Raw genomic sequence first — 19,143 nt, forward strand, 5'->3', positions numbered from 1 at the left:
TATCATGTAAAACAAGGACATACCAGTACTTACCTTGGGTCATCTGTATATCATGTAAAACAAGGACATACCAGTACTTACATTGGGTCAACTGTATATCATGTAAAACAAGGACATACCAGTACTTACCTTGGGTCATCTGTATATCATGTAAAACAATGACATACCAGTACTTACCTTGGGTCAGCGGTATATCATGTAAAACAATGACATACCAGTACTTACCTTGGGTCATCTGTATATCATGTAAAACAATGACATACCAGTAATTACCTTGGGTCAACTGTATATCATGTAAAACAATGACATACCAGTACTTACCTTGGGTCATCTGTATATCATGTAAAACAATGACATACCAGTACTTACCTTGGGTCATCTGTATATCATGTAAAACAATGACATACCAGTACTTACCTTGTTGTAGTCGTGAAAGAGTCAGACTGTTGTAAGTTCTCAATGGGGAACGCCTTAGTGAAATTAGTCAAATACACGTCTGATAGTTTTTCCTGTATCAAACTGTGACACTGATATAAGTTTGCACATTGAGTATTTTCTTGATATAATATTATTTTCAAGCTGTGAGGGCAAAATTAGTGCTAGGACAGTGATTCGAAGAATACTAGCATACGTCACAATTTGAATATATTAAGTACAATGCAATAATTATCCGAGTGACGATAAGTAAGGTTTGCCAAGAAAAAGAAGCTTCAATTTGCCACTCGATTTTGTGGTACATGTCAATGTATATTATCATCACCAGAAAGTTCACCAAGTTTGTAGCATGATTGGGTTACAGTCTAATGTTGCCAATATGTACCTTAGTCCACTGTCACTGACGTTTTGCAATATTGGGACCATAACGTGATTGAAATATGTTGCAAGTGTGACTTTACGCGTTTCTAGGCCGGCTTCGTGACCGTCACCTAACAAAGCCCAGTGTCATCAAGTGCCAATTAATGTTTGGAATATGTGTAAATTTGTTCTCCCCACCGTTGTCATTTGTCAAGTTTCCCCCACTAGCACGCAACAACCAAATAAGGCAGAGGCTGTCACACACGAAGTTTCCTATATATATATTCAGTAGTAGTTGATACTAAACTAGTTCTCCCTAGGTTTGTGACCATAAAAATACAAAAATGAAATATCTGGCAAAATGTTTGCTTTTGTCATTCGACCTTGAAGGTTTGGGTCAAAGTCATCTGCATATTGTAAAGAGAAAATTCACTTCCTGAAATCTGGTGAAGATTCCAGTGTCGAGGATATCTTCATGTGTCCGAATTTGTGAGATTCTGGCGCCCAATCAATTATTAATGAAATCTCGATCTCTATCACGTGACTTTGATATGATCATGAAAAATTTAAATGCATGAAGTTTCGTCATGTTTTATGTAAGGAGTCATGGTTACATGCATATGAGATGAAATTTTACACACTTTGATGTCGAACTATTAATCACAGAGAGGAAAAGATATTTTTCTTGTCTGTGTATTAATATATAGTGGTAATGATATGTAAGAAAAGGCCTTGACAGGGAATGTAGGGAGCCCATCCCTGGTCAATAGGGACTCTATCTATGATAACTAACCTAGTTGCTGAGATATTGCTCGAATTATGGGATCACCAAAGCAAAAATGAGAACCAAAATGTAGCTTTACAAAATCATAGTGACGTATAAAAGTCTCAATTTATTACAACACGTTTTGTGCCAGCTGTGAACTAAAATAGTCTGCAGAAATATAATATAGCGCACACACTGACGGTCAGACAACTCAGGTACAGTCAAGCGAAATTCATTGTAACGACGCCTGAGGCGTTACCCATTGGCACTAACAACCACTTTGTGATCGAATACAACCAAGCCATGGTGTTCTTTGTTGACACATTCGACACTGTCTGTTTTTCTCGGAGATTTCTACCATTTGTGAGCAAGGGACTGTCTAAACACGAACTGTTGACAATATTCCGTGAAAAGGAAAAGCCATAGCAGCAAATATTTATATTACAAGGCATTGCAATAATTGAAAACCACGAGTTATTGTACTGCAGCTGTCACAGAGTTAAATATAGCAGTAACTGAAGTCTGCGTCTAACGATATACAGCAACGGCATGTCGATCTATTGTCTATAGTTTGGGTTGGGTCCGAAAAATGACAGTAGTATATTCAAGTTAATAAGGCAATGCTAACTTCATTAAGATTCGAGTTCATTGTAAAGCTGGGAAACATTAGCCGTAAGTGGCCGCTAAGCGCCACCCGTGCATTGTCTACTTCTTTGTAGTTGTCAACAAAAGGGATGAATAGAACGTTTTGCAGAGCAAACAGAAGCAAAGCTGTTATTATAAATACTGGCTGGGCAAGGCTGTTGCTCTTTGTAGCCACTCGACTTGTTTTATGGTGACTTGGTTCCATAATAATCCCGCTCAGCTTGGCTTCACACGGCCATCTCCCTTATCTAAGTATCTCAGTTGTCGAGGCCGTATAAACATCGACATTTCACTTTTCCAAACGTTAGAAGAATTTATCATCCCAGCACGGACTGGCTTTCCCACCCCACGAAAAAAGTGTCAGACCACCGGAACGCCCCCACACATCACTCACCCTTTCATGACATCAGCTTATTGACGCTTCCTAAAGAGTCGTAATTACTTGTTGTTGATGACGAATCAATTTGTCCTCATTTGTCACGTGTATTCATATTTTGTACTCGTCACTCTTTAGAGTATACACAACCGACAGGGTTACGTCACTTTCGTTGTTCATGGCGATTCAACGCGCACGAAGCGGTCGTATATCTGTTGTGATAGATCGGCAGACATTTCAGTGAGAAAACACAACCCATCAGCATAGCTACTTTGAATCTCCACTGTGTTGTTAAAATGGCGTGTTTAGGACTATGGAAGTATGCCTCCATTAAGCGACTCTTTCAACGGCGTTTGATATGCATGTTATGTCTTTGCTTTGTCTTACTACTTATTTTCTCAGGAAATATATTTGTACTTTCGCCCCAAGAAACATCCACCTTCGAGGAGTATCGTATATGGTCGACGGACAGGTTTCCTGGTCATTCAGCTGTGGAATTTGAAGCTCGCCTTACAAAGCATATCGGGGATTTACACACGGACTTAAAGAAACACCAGAATGAAGTGAACCAATACGAAAACTTGCTGAAACAACTACATGTCCACCCGTTGGAACCAAATCTACGACATCTCATGGATACCGAGTATGATTTGAAAGCGAATTCTTTCCACGGTCAAAATGGAAACGAAAAGTCAAAGAAGCAATATCCAGGACTATCTGTGTCGTCCATACTGTCAGCTAAGCGTCATTTGACACTGGGATGTGAAAGTCTGGCAAACGTCAGCAATAGAGAACCCATTGGAATAGGATATACAAAATACGTGGAAAAGGGGGACTACAACGGAGAAAAACTGGCTATCAAATCAGTGGCTTTAAATGGACACGATATGAACGAATGTACCCAAAAGTATATGAGCTACAGTGACTGTCTGAAACTGGCCAATTATAAACTGCTTAAAGAGATAACATTGCTCACTCAACTGCAACACACCAGTATAATACAGGTAATATATTTATATTTTAATGTGTCTTGGTCTATTAAATTCTCGTATGCATCCATCATCACATAGTCGTAAAATTTGCCAAATGTGGTCTGTACTGCTTTATTTGTTTGTCATGCAGAGCCTGTATGTGTTACGTTACAGCAGTGAGAGTGCAATGGATACCCCTCTGACATAGAGGCCAAATGAAAAGCATTCAATTCAATCAGGCGTGCAAAAATCCTTTCTCAAACTAAACAGTCGCCCATCTGCCTTGGTTCGCTCAATTTCTTCGCACATGGCGACGAAACGAATAAGAAAGAAATTAAAGCTAGTCAGGGAGAGGTAATTTGTGTACGAAGGATTAGTGTAATATTTGATCTGACGATGAAACGAAGAGACACAAATAGAAAAAAAAATGTACACAAGTGAAAGGTCACTGCGTCAACAAAGAAGACAGCATATTGCGGTGTTCTGTTTCACATACTACATCAGTGTTATAGAGGGCATATGTACTATCACTGAATCAACCATTATCATTCAAATACAGAATAAACCTCAAAGTGTACTCGTATGAAAATTTGGTAAGCAACAGTATATGACAAGAGTTTAGACATATCATTCTGAGTGGGGTAAAACAATATTTATGTTTAGCTCCTTTCAACAGTTAATCCCTACCCTATGGATTAGACATGTCGTTACGTTACCTCCTCACTAATAATGGTATCGTCAATCATTTCTGTCTGTTTCGATCCTACACATGTACATATAATTCACAGCCGTAAAATTCAAAGTTCCTGCTACCCGTCTAATTCTCAAAATCTCTTGTTGCAATGTTGGAATGGGAATACTACGCATGTACTCAGTAGACGCTATATCATATGGTTGCAGTTTCTTCTTTTCTCAGGCCGGTTTTTTTCTTTCACTTTTCAAATTCTTAATCAAACAACTTTGATTGTGTGATATTGATAAGATGATGAATATTAGTATAACCGCCATTTCACAGTTTATTCAACACAGTGTTAAAAAATAGAGACATTCACGAACTATCAATCTTTTTTACTGAAATAAATCAATCCATACAATGGCGTACCACAGCTAGCCATATTGAAGTGTCGTACACTGGCAATGTGAGTGAAACTCGACGTATTTAGCACAGGGTTCCCGCCATAACTATGTGCTTATCAGGGCATGAACACACACTACATTTTTGTCCTGATTATCCCAGATTAAGAATGTATGAAACTCAATTTAACACGACCCGACTGAAACACTATCTTCGAAGTGTTAACATTAATACCACCCATACTATAAATAGTGGTCGAATCACTACATCTCTTAGACAACTACATTCTGTCATTTCAACTCAACCATCAAGATGGTAAATTTCCCCGTTTTCCTTATAATCCAGATAACGCCGTTACCAAGAGACTTTGTGTAATGGCTCGGCGGAAATCGCAGTATAAATAAAGGGAAATAGCGTCTTGCTTATTTATATACAGTATGTATATCACGTCTTTGAAGGAATTCAAATTTGAAGTGGGGCGACTAAAACCAGGAATGCCTTCAATTCCACACGGGAGACTATTATCTTTGTCCCCATATTGTACGCCAATTCTCAACGGACGTCTAAATGCACTTTTCCTGTATCAATTAACTGATTACAATCGTCAAATTAGCCAAGTGTATGTGTTAATTGGGTAGCGGATCGATTGCAGACTTTGTGAGTGAACAATGGTAGCATAGATACATCTACGTCGTGGAGACGTCTGTTACGTGTCATAGCTATATGCTGGTTTTAATCATCTCCAAGTGCTTGGCATCAATACTTGTGCTTAGTCTAGTTTTTAGCTCTGAACTTTGTGATATAGCACTGCAAGCCGCGATTTACCACAATTTTCATTCCTTGCCAGTAGCTACAAACTACGACTGCTGCATACATAGTGAGTTTAAGAATACAAGATTTGAGATATAAAGTAAGATATTGAAATATTTCAAATAAAAATTAGAGACAGCCTTAATTGTTTACGCCATTTCAACGCAAATACTATGTTTACGCGTGGACCCTGGTGGAGCGGTGTTATTTTCTGTGAGAGTTGTACCACGCATGACCCCATACACCAAAACAAATATGAACATATATGAAGTCTTGAAACTTGAACAGTTTACCGTGTGAATCCATACGACAGGTATGAATGCAATCTTTAAATATGCAGTTATTTCCTCGATTCGTGATTTAACGAAGGTTACGGTGAGAAGGAAATTTAGACAGTAGTGGTGTAAGATTTGCCAACTTTACCATTTACTATTGTCGGTTTTATTACTACGCGAAAAAAAATTTATTCACCGACTCAATTCGTATTCGTATTTCAGCGACTGTGACGCTCAGACTTTAATATTTCAACGTCCAATTTGTTAGTGACATTTCTTTGTTTGTGTGCAACTACAGTACAGTGTATAACATGGCTAGTCTAACCTAGTGAATTTCACCATTATTATTAAAGTAAACTCAAGGGTCATTTTGAAATACAGGAATATCTGAGGTCAGAGGTCAAGTCAATTTAGGCGTACACTATATTATTTTACTATAACAAGGTGTAGTGTTACTAAAGCAAAACGTATCTTTTAAAATTTTAGGTTAAGAAATGAAAGTTAGTTCAATTCTTGTCAAGATATTTGGATTAACTCACACAATTGTAGGGTGAAGGGAGTCTTGTATATTATCAAGATTATGAAAACGATATATGGTGATATAACGGTGGTGGGGATGGGGCTTATATTTTACATCTAGATTTTGTGAAGACGAATCTTGATAGTGATGTGGAGAAAAGTGGATAGAACAAATGTTCCAACGTTTTAAAGGCTTGGCATTGATGAACGATGAATATTACAAGTATGATGTTGTGACTATGGAGTAGGGGAGAACCACGGTGTGTTTCTTGTTTTAGCCTTAAACATGTAAAGCTGAACATTTCAGTATTCACAATGTAAAAGTTTGAGTCTGACAGCCTGGAATGAGAATGTTTATACAGAAGTATGTATAGGGCATAACATAACACAGGGTGACAGTAATTACACGTTAATATACTGTCGTTGCAGACCTCCAACCATAAAGGCCAATTCCTGGAGATTATGTAGGATGTTTCAAATATCTGTGTTAAGACGCAATATACCCCAGAGACATGACCTGATTATAGATTGATTGTACAGACAATCATGCAGTACGTACTCGACCATCACAGAAGCGCGAAAAAATAAGCTTATAACGGGTGTCCATATTGTCGTCTTCTTCCAGTGAGTCAGTTCAATAAACTTATACAATTATCCTTGTCATGTTTTGCGTATTTGAACGCCATTCTGACTTTTAAAAACCATACAACATACTTTACAAATGTATCTAACAGGTATTATAGTTCAGAGCCGTTGACGACTTGTTCTTCTGTTTTGTATTGAGAATACTTTACATTTTTCTTAACTTAATTTTCTTATGTATTCCTTGTAACATTTAAGCAATCCTTACCACCATTATTACTGTAATGTAGAATGATTACATTTTCCCGCTCTAAATTTGACATAGTACAATCATGACATGTGTATATTGACATTTGACTGTTTTGTCAGCAAACAAGTTAACTAATGATTTGTAAGCTCCATTAGTGAATTAATTCTGGGCGACGTCCCTTTCAAACAAAAATCTGAAATATTTCTTTCTCAAATCAAATTCAAAACGAATTAAATCCAGAAATTGCAATGTGAACACGCGGTCATAATGATTCATACCCAGGAAGGATGAAAATACACTATCTCACACTGAAAAGAGAGTCTTAAGTATACACTCATGTGTTAATTAAAGATAAATGTGTGTGTTTTGATTATGAAGCGTACATTTGAAAAATCGATATTGGCCATTAAGTATTCACATCCGATCTCGATAGTAAACAGACATCACTAACGCTTCCCTTTGTTCATTGGTTCACATCAAACATATTTGATCTTATTTCACACGCAATTTCATTTGCAGGTGTCTGGTTATTGCATCAACGATGCCACCGACAAAGTGACAATTATGACAGAATTAGGGAGTCCCGTCAATATACTGAGTTTACTTCAACAGTCTTGGGAGGACCGATTTCGGGTGAGCATCACTTTTTATTAGTGACATATAGTCAAAGTTTGTGTGATCAGTAACGGTTGTCACAAGTCATACAGTGTCATTTTTCAAACACTACTCAACTCATGTTTAAGTCTGAACCGGTTGTTATTTTCCTAGAAATGTTTGGCACTTGTTCACTTCTTTTGGTCAACACACATCAATCACACATTTCAATCAATGACAATAACTATATTGTTTATAACAATTACCAAACGACCTTTTGTTTTAGAAAGAACAAATTAACTACTGACAAGAATATAAAATATGTTGTGTAAATGTTTTACGATCAATTAATGAGACAAGCCTGGCACTTTTATGGGATGATAATCGATTTTCTGATGTAAATTGGTATCATGTGTATTTTATCAAAGTATGTGATGATCTCCAGTGATATTGATGGAACCACATAAATACACTCAAATTATCGTGTTGACTTAAGTCCCATTCAAGTTGACACTGTATTGGATAATCAAAATTAAAACGTTGTATAGTTTATTCAACTTTAACAATCAATATACTCAATGTCATTGTTTTTCATGCTTTAACAGATTGGTTGAATTAGTGTTGTAAAAAATGGCGACATTTTGAAAATTAATAGCAAAATTATGTTTTTCCCCACGTTTTTTAAAATTGTAATATGTATCTATAGAGTCGGGGTTTTATTCTACATGGAATGGGTTTCAATATTATGTGCCTTGAAGTATATTGGATTAAACATCACAGACGTTCTGTCGCTATCTCGCATTAAAATTTGATTTATCTCAGAATAAATCACACATTTCGAGGGCGCTGTTTGCGGAGCAACATGTGGTTTGCAACCGCTCTGATTTTTCAAATGTTATTTGGCGTTTTGAACGCTTTATAACTGACAAAATATGAAATGTGGTGACTGTGACAACAGGAAAGGGTCAGTGAAGCTACGTCAAGGTGACTTGATGCTATGTGGTAAATGTAACTCAAAAAGATTTGGGAAACCAGTGACACGAAGTGACTCTGCAGAGGGCAAGATGGCCGCGCCGAGACTAGGTGATGACATCCCTACTACAGACCATTTCCAAAGATTACATCGCATCGGAGTTCAAAACAAACGTGGTAACGCAGCTGCAGCTACAACACAGACACGGCCTAGACCCATTATTGTGAGGTTTACTACAAGAAAGTCAAGAAATGAAGTCTATGACAACAGAAAGAAATTAAAGAATACCAATGCCAAGGATTTTGGTCTGGATAGCACAGCAAAGATATATATTAACGAGAATCTACTACCAGCTACACGTCAACTACTGTATAAGGTGAATACACAAAGAAAACAAGCACGATATCAGTTCATGTGGACCAATAATGGTAAGATATACGTGAAAAAGGATACTCAGTCAAGACCATTGATTATATCAAGAGAAACAGATTTATCCAGAATTAAGTGACACTAAACTGTGAACGTTCGAACCATACATTGCTTACTGCCATCTGCTACCAGTATCTCCCTATTGCAACAACACTTCCAGATGTTGAACACAACGCATTTTACCATCTACAGCTGTTCATGAACACTATACACGTACTTAGTTTTACATAAAATATGAAGTTCAATCACCTCTTACACAAAGACTTGTACCACAAACTGGGTGAGGTACTGAACATAAACTTGCAGAACCCTACTTACTGGACAAAACATTCTTGTTGGAATAATCCATATTTAGTAACAGTTATCATAAACTACAGATAATAATAACAATGATTTCAATGATTTATTTGATGTAGGCTATTCTTCATTGCCACCGACCAGTTTTGATGACCATTATAATGTAATAACGAACAGGTCATTTTGTGTTTCACATGTTAACATTAGGTCTTTAAATAGAAATTTTGAAGGTTTAAAATTGTTATATGAAGATATAATTCAGTCTAAGTTTTCTGTTATTGGTATTTCCGAGGTTTGGGGTACATCCAATTTAAGTACTTGTAATTTGAAAGGATATACATTTGAAGTAAACTGTCGTAACGCAGGTCGGGGTGGTGGGGTAGGGGCTTATATACATTCATCTCTTAATTATAAATTACTTGAAGTAAATGTCATTCATTCAGAATCTCTATGGTTGGAGGTACATACTGGTAATAGAAATGCTATAGTTGGTATTATTTATAGGAAACCAAATACTGACATTGTAGAATTTCAAGAGGAGTTGTTAAATGTACTGAGGAGATTTAAGTTAGAAAAAAACCACTTTATCTTAATGGGTGATTTTAATGTTGATGCAAATAATAGAACTAGTTCAGTAAGTATTGAATCCTTTCTCACATCCATGGAGTGCCTTTGTTTCCATCAGTTAATTTCCACACCAACCAGAGTGACAGACTCATCTGCAACAATTATTGATCATATTTATACTAATATAAATCAGTATCAAATCTATTCTGGAACATTAACCACTGATATATCAGATCACTTCCCTATTTTTGCTTTAGTAGAAAACCACCCTATTAGAATATCTCATAGACAAAAAATTTCATTTCGAAATTATGATCATTATGACCCTTCTCACTTTTGTGATGAACTTGCAAATGTATCCTGGGAAGGTGTCTATGATTGTACTGATGTTAACGCTGCTTATAACAGATTTCATTTAATTTTTAGTAGGATTTGTAACAAGCATGCACCAATTACCACAAAAATAATCAGCAACAAAAAGGCTAGGAAACCATGGATCACTAGAGCCATTAGGAAATCTATCAAAACTAAACATAAACTTTATTCTAAGGTTTTAAATTCAAACTTTGATGGTGCAGCTGTTGATGTGTACAAAAAATTCAGAAATATGCTGTTGTCTGTAATTAGGACGGCCAAAAAGTTGCATTATAGTACTGTTTTTATGGACAACAAAGGCAATTCAAATATGACTTGGAAAACTATTAAAGAAGTACTTGGAGGTCAAGGAAGAATAGCTAGGAAAACTTTGCCTGATAGTCTGCATATTGTATCAAATGATTCTAATACCCACATCTCTGAGATCAGTGATATTGTTGAAGCTTTGAATGACTACTTTGTTAAAATAGGTCCTAATTTGGCTAGTAATATTAATTCAACCAATCATAATTTTAAAGACTATTTATCTACTCCTTTAACTAATTCATTTTTTATGAATCCCACTACACAAGCTGAGGTCTATAATCTCATAAATTCATTGAACATTAAAAAGGCGTGTGGTCATGATGATGTACCAGTTAAACTTCTTATTAATGGAGCAGCAATAATATCTAAACCTTTAGCTTATATTTTCAACCTATCTATTTCTTCAGGAATCTTCCCCACAACACTTAAAATAGCAAAAGTTACACCCATCTTTAAAAAGGGAGCCACTGATGACCCTGGCAACTACAGGCCAATATCAGTTTTACCTCTTTTAAGCAAAGTATTAGAAACCATTGTAAATAATCGTCTAATGCATTATATAGAAAAAAATAATATTCTTTACGAGCATCAATATGGATTTCGCAAAAAATATAGCACAAAATTGTCCCTTATTAACCTTGTCAATTATCTTATCAAGCAGATGGATGAAGGCAGAGTCACTCTTGGCATTTTTCTCGACTTTTCCAAGGCTTTTGATACTATTAATCATGAAATTCTTCTTTCGAAAATGGCCCATTATGGCATTAGGGGATTGCCTTTGAAATGGTTCACTGATTATTTATATGATAGATACCAATATATCCATGCTAGTAGTAACACATCATCTAACCGTATTATTCAATGTGGAGTGCCACAAGGTTCTGTCTTAGGTCCCACTTTATTTTTGTTATTTATCAACGACATTGCTTCCTCATCCATTTTTTTCCAGTTCAGATTATTTGCAGATGATTCTAATTTATTTCACACTTTTCCTGACAATCATTACAATATAAATTTATCTAATGTTGATGCCCACTTAAATAACGTATTAAAGTGGTGCAATGTAAATAAACTTACCATTAATCATCTCAAAACAAACTACATTCTATTTAGAAATACTAGGAGAAAAATATCCCTTGAAGGTTCTCTCCACATTAGTAGTAGGGTTATTGATGAAGTGGAATCAACAACTTTTGTTGGTGTTATTTTAGATAAACACCTAAATTGGTCAAAGCATATTCAAATGGTAAACTCCACTGTTAGGAAAAAAGTTGGTATTTTGTTCAAATTAAGACATTTTGTACCTAAAGATATCCTTATTCTGATATACAAATCTTTTATCCAACCACACATCACCTATGGTATTGAAGTATGGGGATCTACATATTCATCACATCTGACATGTATTCACAAGTCTCAAAAAATGGCAGTCAGAGCTATTACTTTTAGTTGTATCTCTGCACATTCTAACAATTTATTTAGTGAACTTCAAATTCTTGATATATTCAAATTACATAAACTCCAACTTTGTACTTTCATGTATGATTTATTAACCAACAGGTTACCTCACCGTTTTACAGATTATTGCACTCCACCAGTTCATGAATATAGTACTAGGTTCAAGGGTAGGGGAAATCTCCTTCTACCTAAAGTAATCACATCCATAGGCAAGTTTGCAATATGTTTCACAGGTACGGCCTTTTGGAACAGTCTACCACCTAGTATTAGATCACAACCATCTAGAACTTCATTTCGTGATTCACTAAAAAACACACTCATTAAAGACTATGTCCACTAATTGTACATTTTGTATTTAATTATTTATTTGTATTTATGTTATTTGTATCTGATATTTTCTTTACGTGTACACTGCCCTCTAGTTGCTTTGCTTTAGTAACGTTGTAACATTCCAGTGTCTACGGTGTCAGACTCGACTAGCAGTATGCTATTTTTCTGACTCCCATTACCAAATCATCAACCTGTATTTACTTTATTGTGCAAACTGTAAAAAAAAATCTTATATATGGTAATAAAACAAATCGTATCGTATCGTATCGTAATATGAAAATTCTAATTCCATGACACATGGCTAACGAATTCCATTTTCCCATTAGTTGAAAGAATATTATTAGGTTGTACAGAACTGGTTGTGAGGACGACTGAATTTGGTTCACAGAAAATACAGTAATAGAATTCATTACGGCGAAGACCCCATGAGATCAGGAATCCATGTCAATTACTATCAAAGCATGAACTCAGTGTTGAGAAATTAGCATTTTCCAAATGTTGAGAATTTTCATTTTTATTCAAACTAGATATTTGCTTATATTTTTGTTTACCCAGATTTGCTTAGGAGTGAGTTTGTTGGTTGATCACTTCGCGTCTTCTCCCATGGGTTCCCTTGCAATTCATGATTTTAAACTAGCACAGTTCGTCCGCGTGGATGGCAAGGTAAGTGCATATCACGTGACCCTTGAACTCCATTTCTATTTAAATCTTCCGTCATTTTCCTGATAATATCTTTCCCGCAGACACGCTTTCACGCTTGAACTCTTTTGCAGGAAAAGGGTGATATCCCTAGCCACAGTAATGAAAGCAGTACTGTTGGTGAAACACACGTGATATACTGTTAATTCAATAGTTCAGTAACAATTCTCTCTCTCTCTCTCTCTCTCTCTCTCTCTCTCTCTCTCTCTCTCTCTCTCTCTCTCTCTCTCTCTCTCTCTCTCTCTCTCTCTCCCTTTTGACATGTTGGTGGCCAAGAGAATGCAGAGTCAAGTACATCATTGCATCATGCCTCAAGCTGTTCCTTTATTCAGTATAATCATTAATAATATACAAGACCATCTGATATGATATTTCATGACATATCTATAAGTATAATTCTGAATCATTACAATTACATTAATTTTATGATTTTGGCTTAATGAAATTTAGATGATGCTCCCAGTATTCACACGTGTTGGCTACATATAATCAGGATCACTATCATTGTTGTTTATATCCTACCTGGTGATTAGAATCCCAGCCATTTATTACCATACATATATTGTACAAATTCGACCCTACAGCGTTTAAAAGATGATTCATCCACTTCCATATCTATTAGCACGCGTACCTCGATAGCTTTCTATCTCTGAGATATGCAGGATGGGATAATAGTAGATAAAGTGTTTTTTTTAACTGGCAAGGAACACTGAAAATACTACAATATCAGATATAGACAATACAACAAGTTTTGATATGTCTTGCAAACATATCAGATTATGTATCCAGTATTATGGTTTGTCTGGGATAATAAAACGTACAACGTATTAGAGGAAACAAGTGAAGGTTTTGGATACTGAAATGAGGAACAGTTCATTGATGACTCATCTTCCCTTTTATATATCAATTTGATCACTGAAAATTCTCCTCGTTGGTGGATATAACAAAAGCGGGAATTTTGGGTCGAACACTTTATTTTTCCTTTTTTCATTATCGAATAGTACGCCATTAAAGCATGGTTTTATGTTTTAAATGCCGTCACTCCATTACCCAATATTAGCTCCATGATCATGTATGATAAATCTGAGTGTGAAAAGAATTTAGTTTTTCGTTTAAGTTTTACCCGACGATATTAAGCCTCATCCAAAACGCAGTTTCCATTACATTTGTTTTACGAGCAAACATGGACATGTCAATTACAGGAATTGTCGTTAGATTGAATAAATATCGAAAGACCTAAAAATGTAATTGATGTAGGCAATATTTTAAAAAGAATGTCACGATGTAGTTTGTATCCGTATGTTTGTACATGTACATGCACAGGAAACAGTTGTAATGTAAAATGTGAAGATGACTTAGATATCAATGTACATTTCATGTAGAATGCAAATAACAAATTTTGATTGATTGATTGTCGTATATTTCACCAGGGAAATTAACTAAATTAACTAACGAAACGCTGATGTCTGCAGATGAAACACAATGATACCTTACAAAGTTAGTCATTTACTCATCCTTTGTTTCCACAGATTAAACTTGCAGACGTTGATGACGTGGATAACGATGAGCCCACGTGTAAAACGTCACAAGATTGTGTAGAGATGATGGCATCTAAATCGTCAAAGCAAGTCCAGATAACATGTGTAAATAAAAGATGCGACGGTTTTAATGAAAAACTTAACATCTATAACACGTACAAGTTTTTCCTCAGTTATTTGCTCCCATTTGAAGTTCCCGGTAGCATACAACCTATGGTTGACGAGGTCTTGAATAAAACAGGTATGCTATGCTAGCTATAGTGAAATTTCCTAAGTTAAAGTATCCCCTCAGGCATAAAAGGTAAACATAAAAGAGACAACCTTCTTCATGATGCATGTATTTAAATATACCTTTGTTATTATGCCACTTTATTCTAATTTGTTCCGCAAGGCATCAGCTAATGTCGGCAAATGAAACAAATGTAAGGTCGTTCATTCTAATGGTATTAAAGCCGAGTTGACGCCTGGATTAAATATACTGCTTCACCATACACAAAAGTAACCGTAAAATATATTGTAACATCTAAAAATTCAGGTTTTCAACGCATTTTTAGTATGCTAGGATGTAAGATTTTGTATTGATTATTAATTAACTTCCAAAGACTACCTCCCTCTTCAACATTCACAATTTACAAATGCATAGCCATGCTATTTTCAATTTCATTCCGGAGCTGAACAATACCAACCACTGTCAATACGTGAATGGTGGTATTCTCAGTGTCTTAATAACTTTAAACACCTCGATTACAACTACATATGTACCGTGTTTATTTCATTTATGTATCTGATTTCATCCACATAGTACATTTTATACGCGTCGACAACTCTAAAGGAAGACGCCATATTAATATCAAAGGATGCATGCATTTTCAGTGTAATTGGATACCCCCTGTTCTCAGCGCTGTAGATATGTACATTATGTGCTTATTTGCATGTTGTGGTCAACGATCTGCAATGTAGTCTTTCAATGGCGGTCAATGAGGTCATTTCACTGTATGAATTTTCGTTCAAATCTCTGAATTCAATTTCTGGATATCTTTAGTTGCTATAGAAGTCCTAAATTAGATTTACTTTTCATTGGTCGTCTCTCGTCAATGGGGTGTGATTCACTTAGTGCGTTGTTCATGGTAACAGTCGTAATGTGTCACTCTATTTCCCATTAAGGCGACCAAAGTGACTATAGATATATTAAGAACATCACCCTACAGCGCCAAAAAAAATGCAATGCAATGACAAAATTTAATAATCTTAGTAGAGCTTTATATTTCATTAATTCACGAAAGAGAAAACACCCAAATTCATGGTTTGGTGAGTGAGTATTTTTATTCCATTATTTACATTTACCTCTTCTTCACAAAGGTTCCTTTGAGTGGAATGCTGCCACCTTGCGGTATGAAATGGAGAAGATACTGGAGTTTTACAAATCCGGAGAATACCTAGGAGTACAAAATGAACGTAAATCGAACAAACCAGGTGAATCATCAAATCATTCAACTTTTTTACAAATTTTAATCATCATTCTTTTTTTAGAACAACGTTTGACATTGGACGATGATAAAAAACCCCCAAACAAGTCGTAAGTCTATCGCAAAAAATAAGAAGAAAATCCGTTAAATCTAAACAAATCAGACGAGACTCTCACATTCTATGAAATATTGAAGATAAATACAATGTGGTGAGCTATAACCAAGTAATCTTGGCCAAGCAAGTTCAAAGAGAAGAATATATATAAGTAATCAGTGCTTGCCAAATTGGATCAAATCAAATAATAAAGTCAAGTCAAATCAAATCAAATCAAATGGAAATATTCAAATGACATCTCGAATAAAACAAACCGAATAAAGCGAACGATCACATCAATCAAAACAAAACAAGTGAAACCAAAACACAAATCAAATGAACGAGAATAAGAGATAGCTGAATATATGAATTATTACCTCTAGTCTGATGACATTTTGATAACAATGATATGATGAAATCTAGAATAAAGTCGAGTATCGGTACGCCATTATCTGACATTCGACCTCAAAGTAAGAAATTACTATTTGATATTGTGTGAGTTAATTTTGTATCACACATTATCATCGTTTATAACATTGGTCCAATTCTTGTTTTAGGTTATCGAGTGTTAGCTGGACGGGATCTGTCAGGCAAATACGACTACCGTTGTATGATGTCCCACTCTGGTGATAACTGTATGTTATCGGCATTCAATGAACAGGAAGCTGAAGATATGTGCAGTAGCGACAAGGAATGCCGGGCCTTCGTTGTGACGTCGAAGAAAACATGGACAGGTATGACGAGATTAACATTGATGGGGTGGGGGTGTGTTTATGGGTCATGATTTACGGTTCAGCAAAATGTTCATTTCGGATCAAATACTAAATAGGCTAGGCCTATCACGATGTATGGAAAGCAAAATACAAGATTAGACAAGTTAATTTGCTCCAAAGTAATAATGTACAAACCAAATACTTACCTATACTGATGTAAGGGTGGTGATGCTTTGGGGCGAAAGTGAGCTAGTAAATATTTAGATAGAAACCTAGAGCGCTGAATTTAAATCTAAAGTTCCTTTCTTTGTACCAATGCCATCAGTACTTTCCGAGTGAAAAATCAATTATAAAAGAGAGCTATTGCAGTTTGTTTGACGCTGAGGTAGAGTGAAAAAGTGACCAGCGAATTTTAGGGAAATACAAGAATGTAGTGCACTTGCCATTATGGAATTTTTTGGGTTCCTTATATTTGGTTATAACAAACATTGTGATGTCACCAAAGAATTTATATCATCGAAATTGATTCGCAACTCCTTATTTGTTCAACAAAAATGATTGTAAGTTATCAGTAAGTTATCAGTTATCAAGCGAGGTCATAGCTATAATCCAAAGTACTGGTAAATCACATTCTTATGATTTCGAAACAGACGGGTACGGATGATTGTAAAAGTATGTACATTATATTTACATTTACATTATATTTACGTCGTTGCGGGCGCTCCTTATCACTGAGTCGCGATGACGAATTCAATCATGTTCTGAACTCCTCAAACCTTTCCTGTTTACAGGTCGCACAGTGGTATTTTTGAAGAATAATTTCAGAGACCCTACTCCAAGTGAAGACACAACATTGTATATCAGGATAACGTGATAGCCGTGTAATAAGGCAAAGCTCCGTTTTATTCAGACTGGATAACCATTACATCTTCAACATTATGCTAGGTTTCCTCACCGATGTGGGCGCACATTCCGGCATCTCGACACCATCACGCATCTCTGATATCAACTGTGTCATATCAACGTTACTGTGTACACCAGTCTATAAAGTCTGTAGAGACCCTTTGACAAAGGATAGGGAAACCCAGCTATTATACATAATGTGACGACACACAGTGAGAAAACAAGAGCCATACCACAAGAATTAAGAAAAAACGAACTTGTTGACATCATAAGAGGACAATGAAACTCGACCGAAACACTTGTAGTATATAAATATATATGTTATAATGTCTCACCTGAATATCAGGAAATAGTAAATATGTATCAATGTTTTAGAAGTTGTTTTAAGTTAACAAAGTAACATTTGCCATAGCAACAGTACTAGACTGGAACAATGAGTACATATTATCAATATATTTAATTTGTTATACATTTTAAGTGGCAATGTATCGAAAAAAGAAATAAATTCATATAAGACAAGACAGTATGTACAATATATGTATGTATGTATGTATGTATGTATGTATGTATGTATGTATGTATGTATGTATGTATGTATGTATGTATGTATGTATGTATGTATGTATGTATGTATGTATGTATGTATGTGTGTGTGTGTGCGCGCGCGTGCGTGTGTGTGTATGTATGTGTGTATGTGTGTGTGTGCGCGCGCGTGCGTGTGTTTGTTTGTGGTACGGATAATGAAATCAATTCCCCTGATAAATGTAAGGGTTGACTGGACCGATATGAGTACATTCAACACTTATGAATGCGTTTATCGTTGGAGGTAATGAAGTATATAAAATACTCAATGTTGTAAATAAGTGGGAACTCGAAAATATTCAGATAAAACCTTTGCATGCATGTTCCAATTTCGCTGAATATGATATCTACTGCTATTCCTAATAAAGCAAAACTGGCGTCGAGTGAAAACAAAAGCAGATGCCAAGTACTGTATGGGGGCGCCATAATAAAATCATCACACGCGCATATTATTAAAGAAGATAAGTATTCTTAATCTGAGTAAAATGCTTGTAAGTTTTCTTGTACCGAATTGATGTAAATATTGTTATTTATGAACACAAATGACAGTTTATATTTTCTTTTGATTAATCCATTCTCGTGAGCCAGCAAGTCAATGTATTTTTTTTTCCTTCGGGAAGAGTTCTATTTTTGACACACAGCGGCATGACAGTGTTTACGACGATGCATTAATGTGAAAGCTAGGATTACTTTATCATATCTCATGGTTTCTCAGAAGACACTGCGAATCCACATGTGACCAATTACAGAGTTGA

The 19,143-nt window shown here is 35.7% G+C and overlaps 1 protein-coding gene across 1 annotated transcript; it reads left to right on the forward strand.

The window, feature by feature from the left end:
• The first annotated feature begins 2,664 nt into the window (after positions 1–2,664).
• Positions 2,665–18,268, forward strand: LOC144453211 (extracellular tyrosine-protein kinase PKDCC-like). Its single transcript, XM_078144491.1, has 7 exons — positions 2,665–3,586; positions 7,584–7,697; positions 12,949–13,056; positions 14,622–14,871; positions 15,990–16,103; positions 16,748–16,924; positions 17,695–18,268. Exons 1-7 carry the CDS (start codon positions 2,879–2,881, stop codon positions 17,775–17,777), a joined length of 1,554 nt encoding a protein of 517 aa, XP_078000617.1. The 5' UTR covers positions 2,665–2,878; the 3' UTR covers positions 17,778–18,268.
• Positions 18,269–19,143: the final 875 nt, after the last annotated feature.

Source organism: Glandiceps talaboti, chromosome 2 (assembly GCF_964340395.1).
Source record: "Glandiceps talaboti chromosome 2, keGlaTala1.1, whole genome shotgun sequence".
NCBI classification, from domain to species: Eukaryota; Metazoa; Hemichordata; class Enteropneusta; family Spengelidae; genus Glandiceps; species Glandiceps talaboti.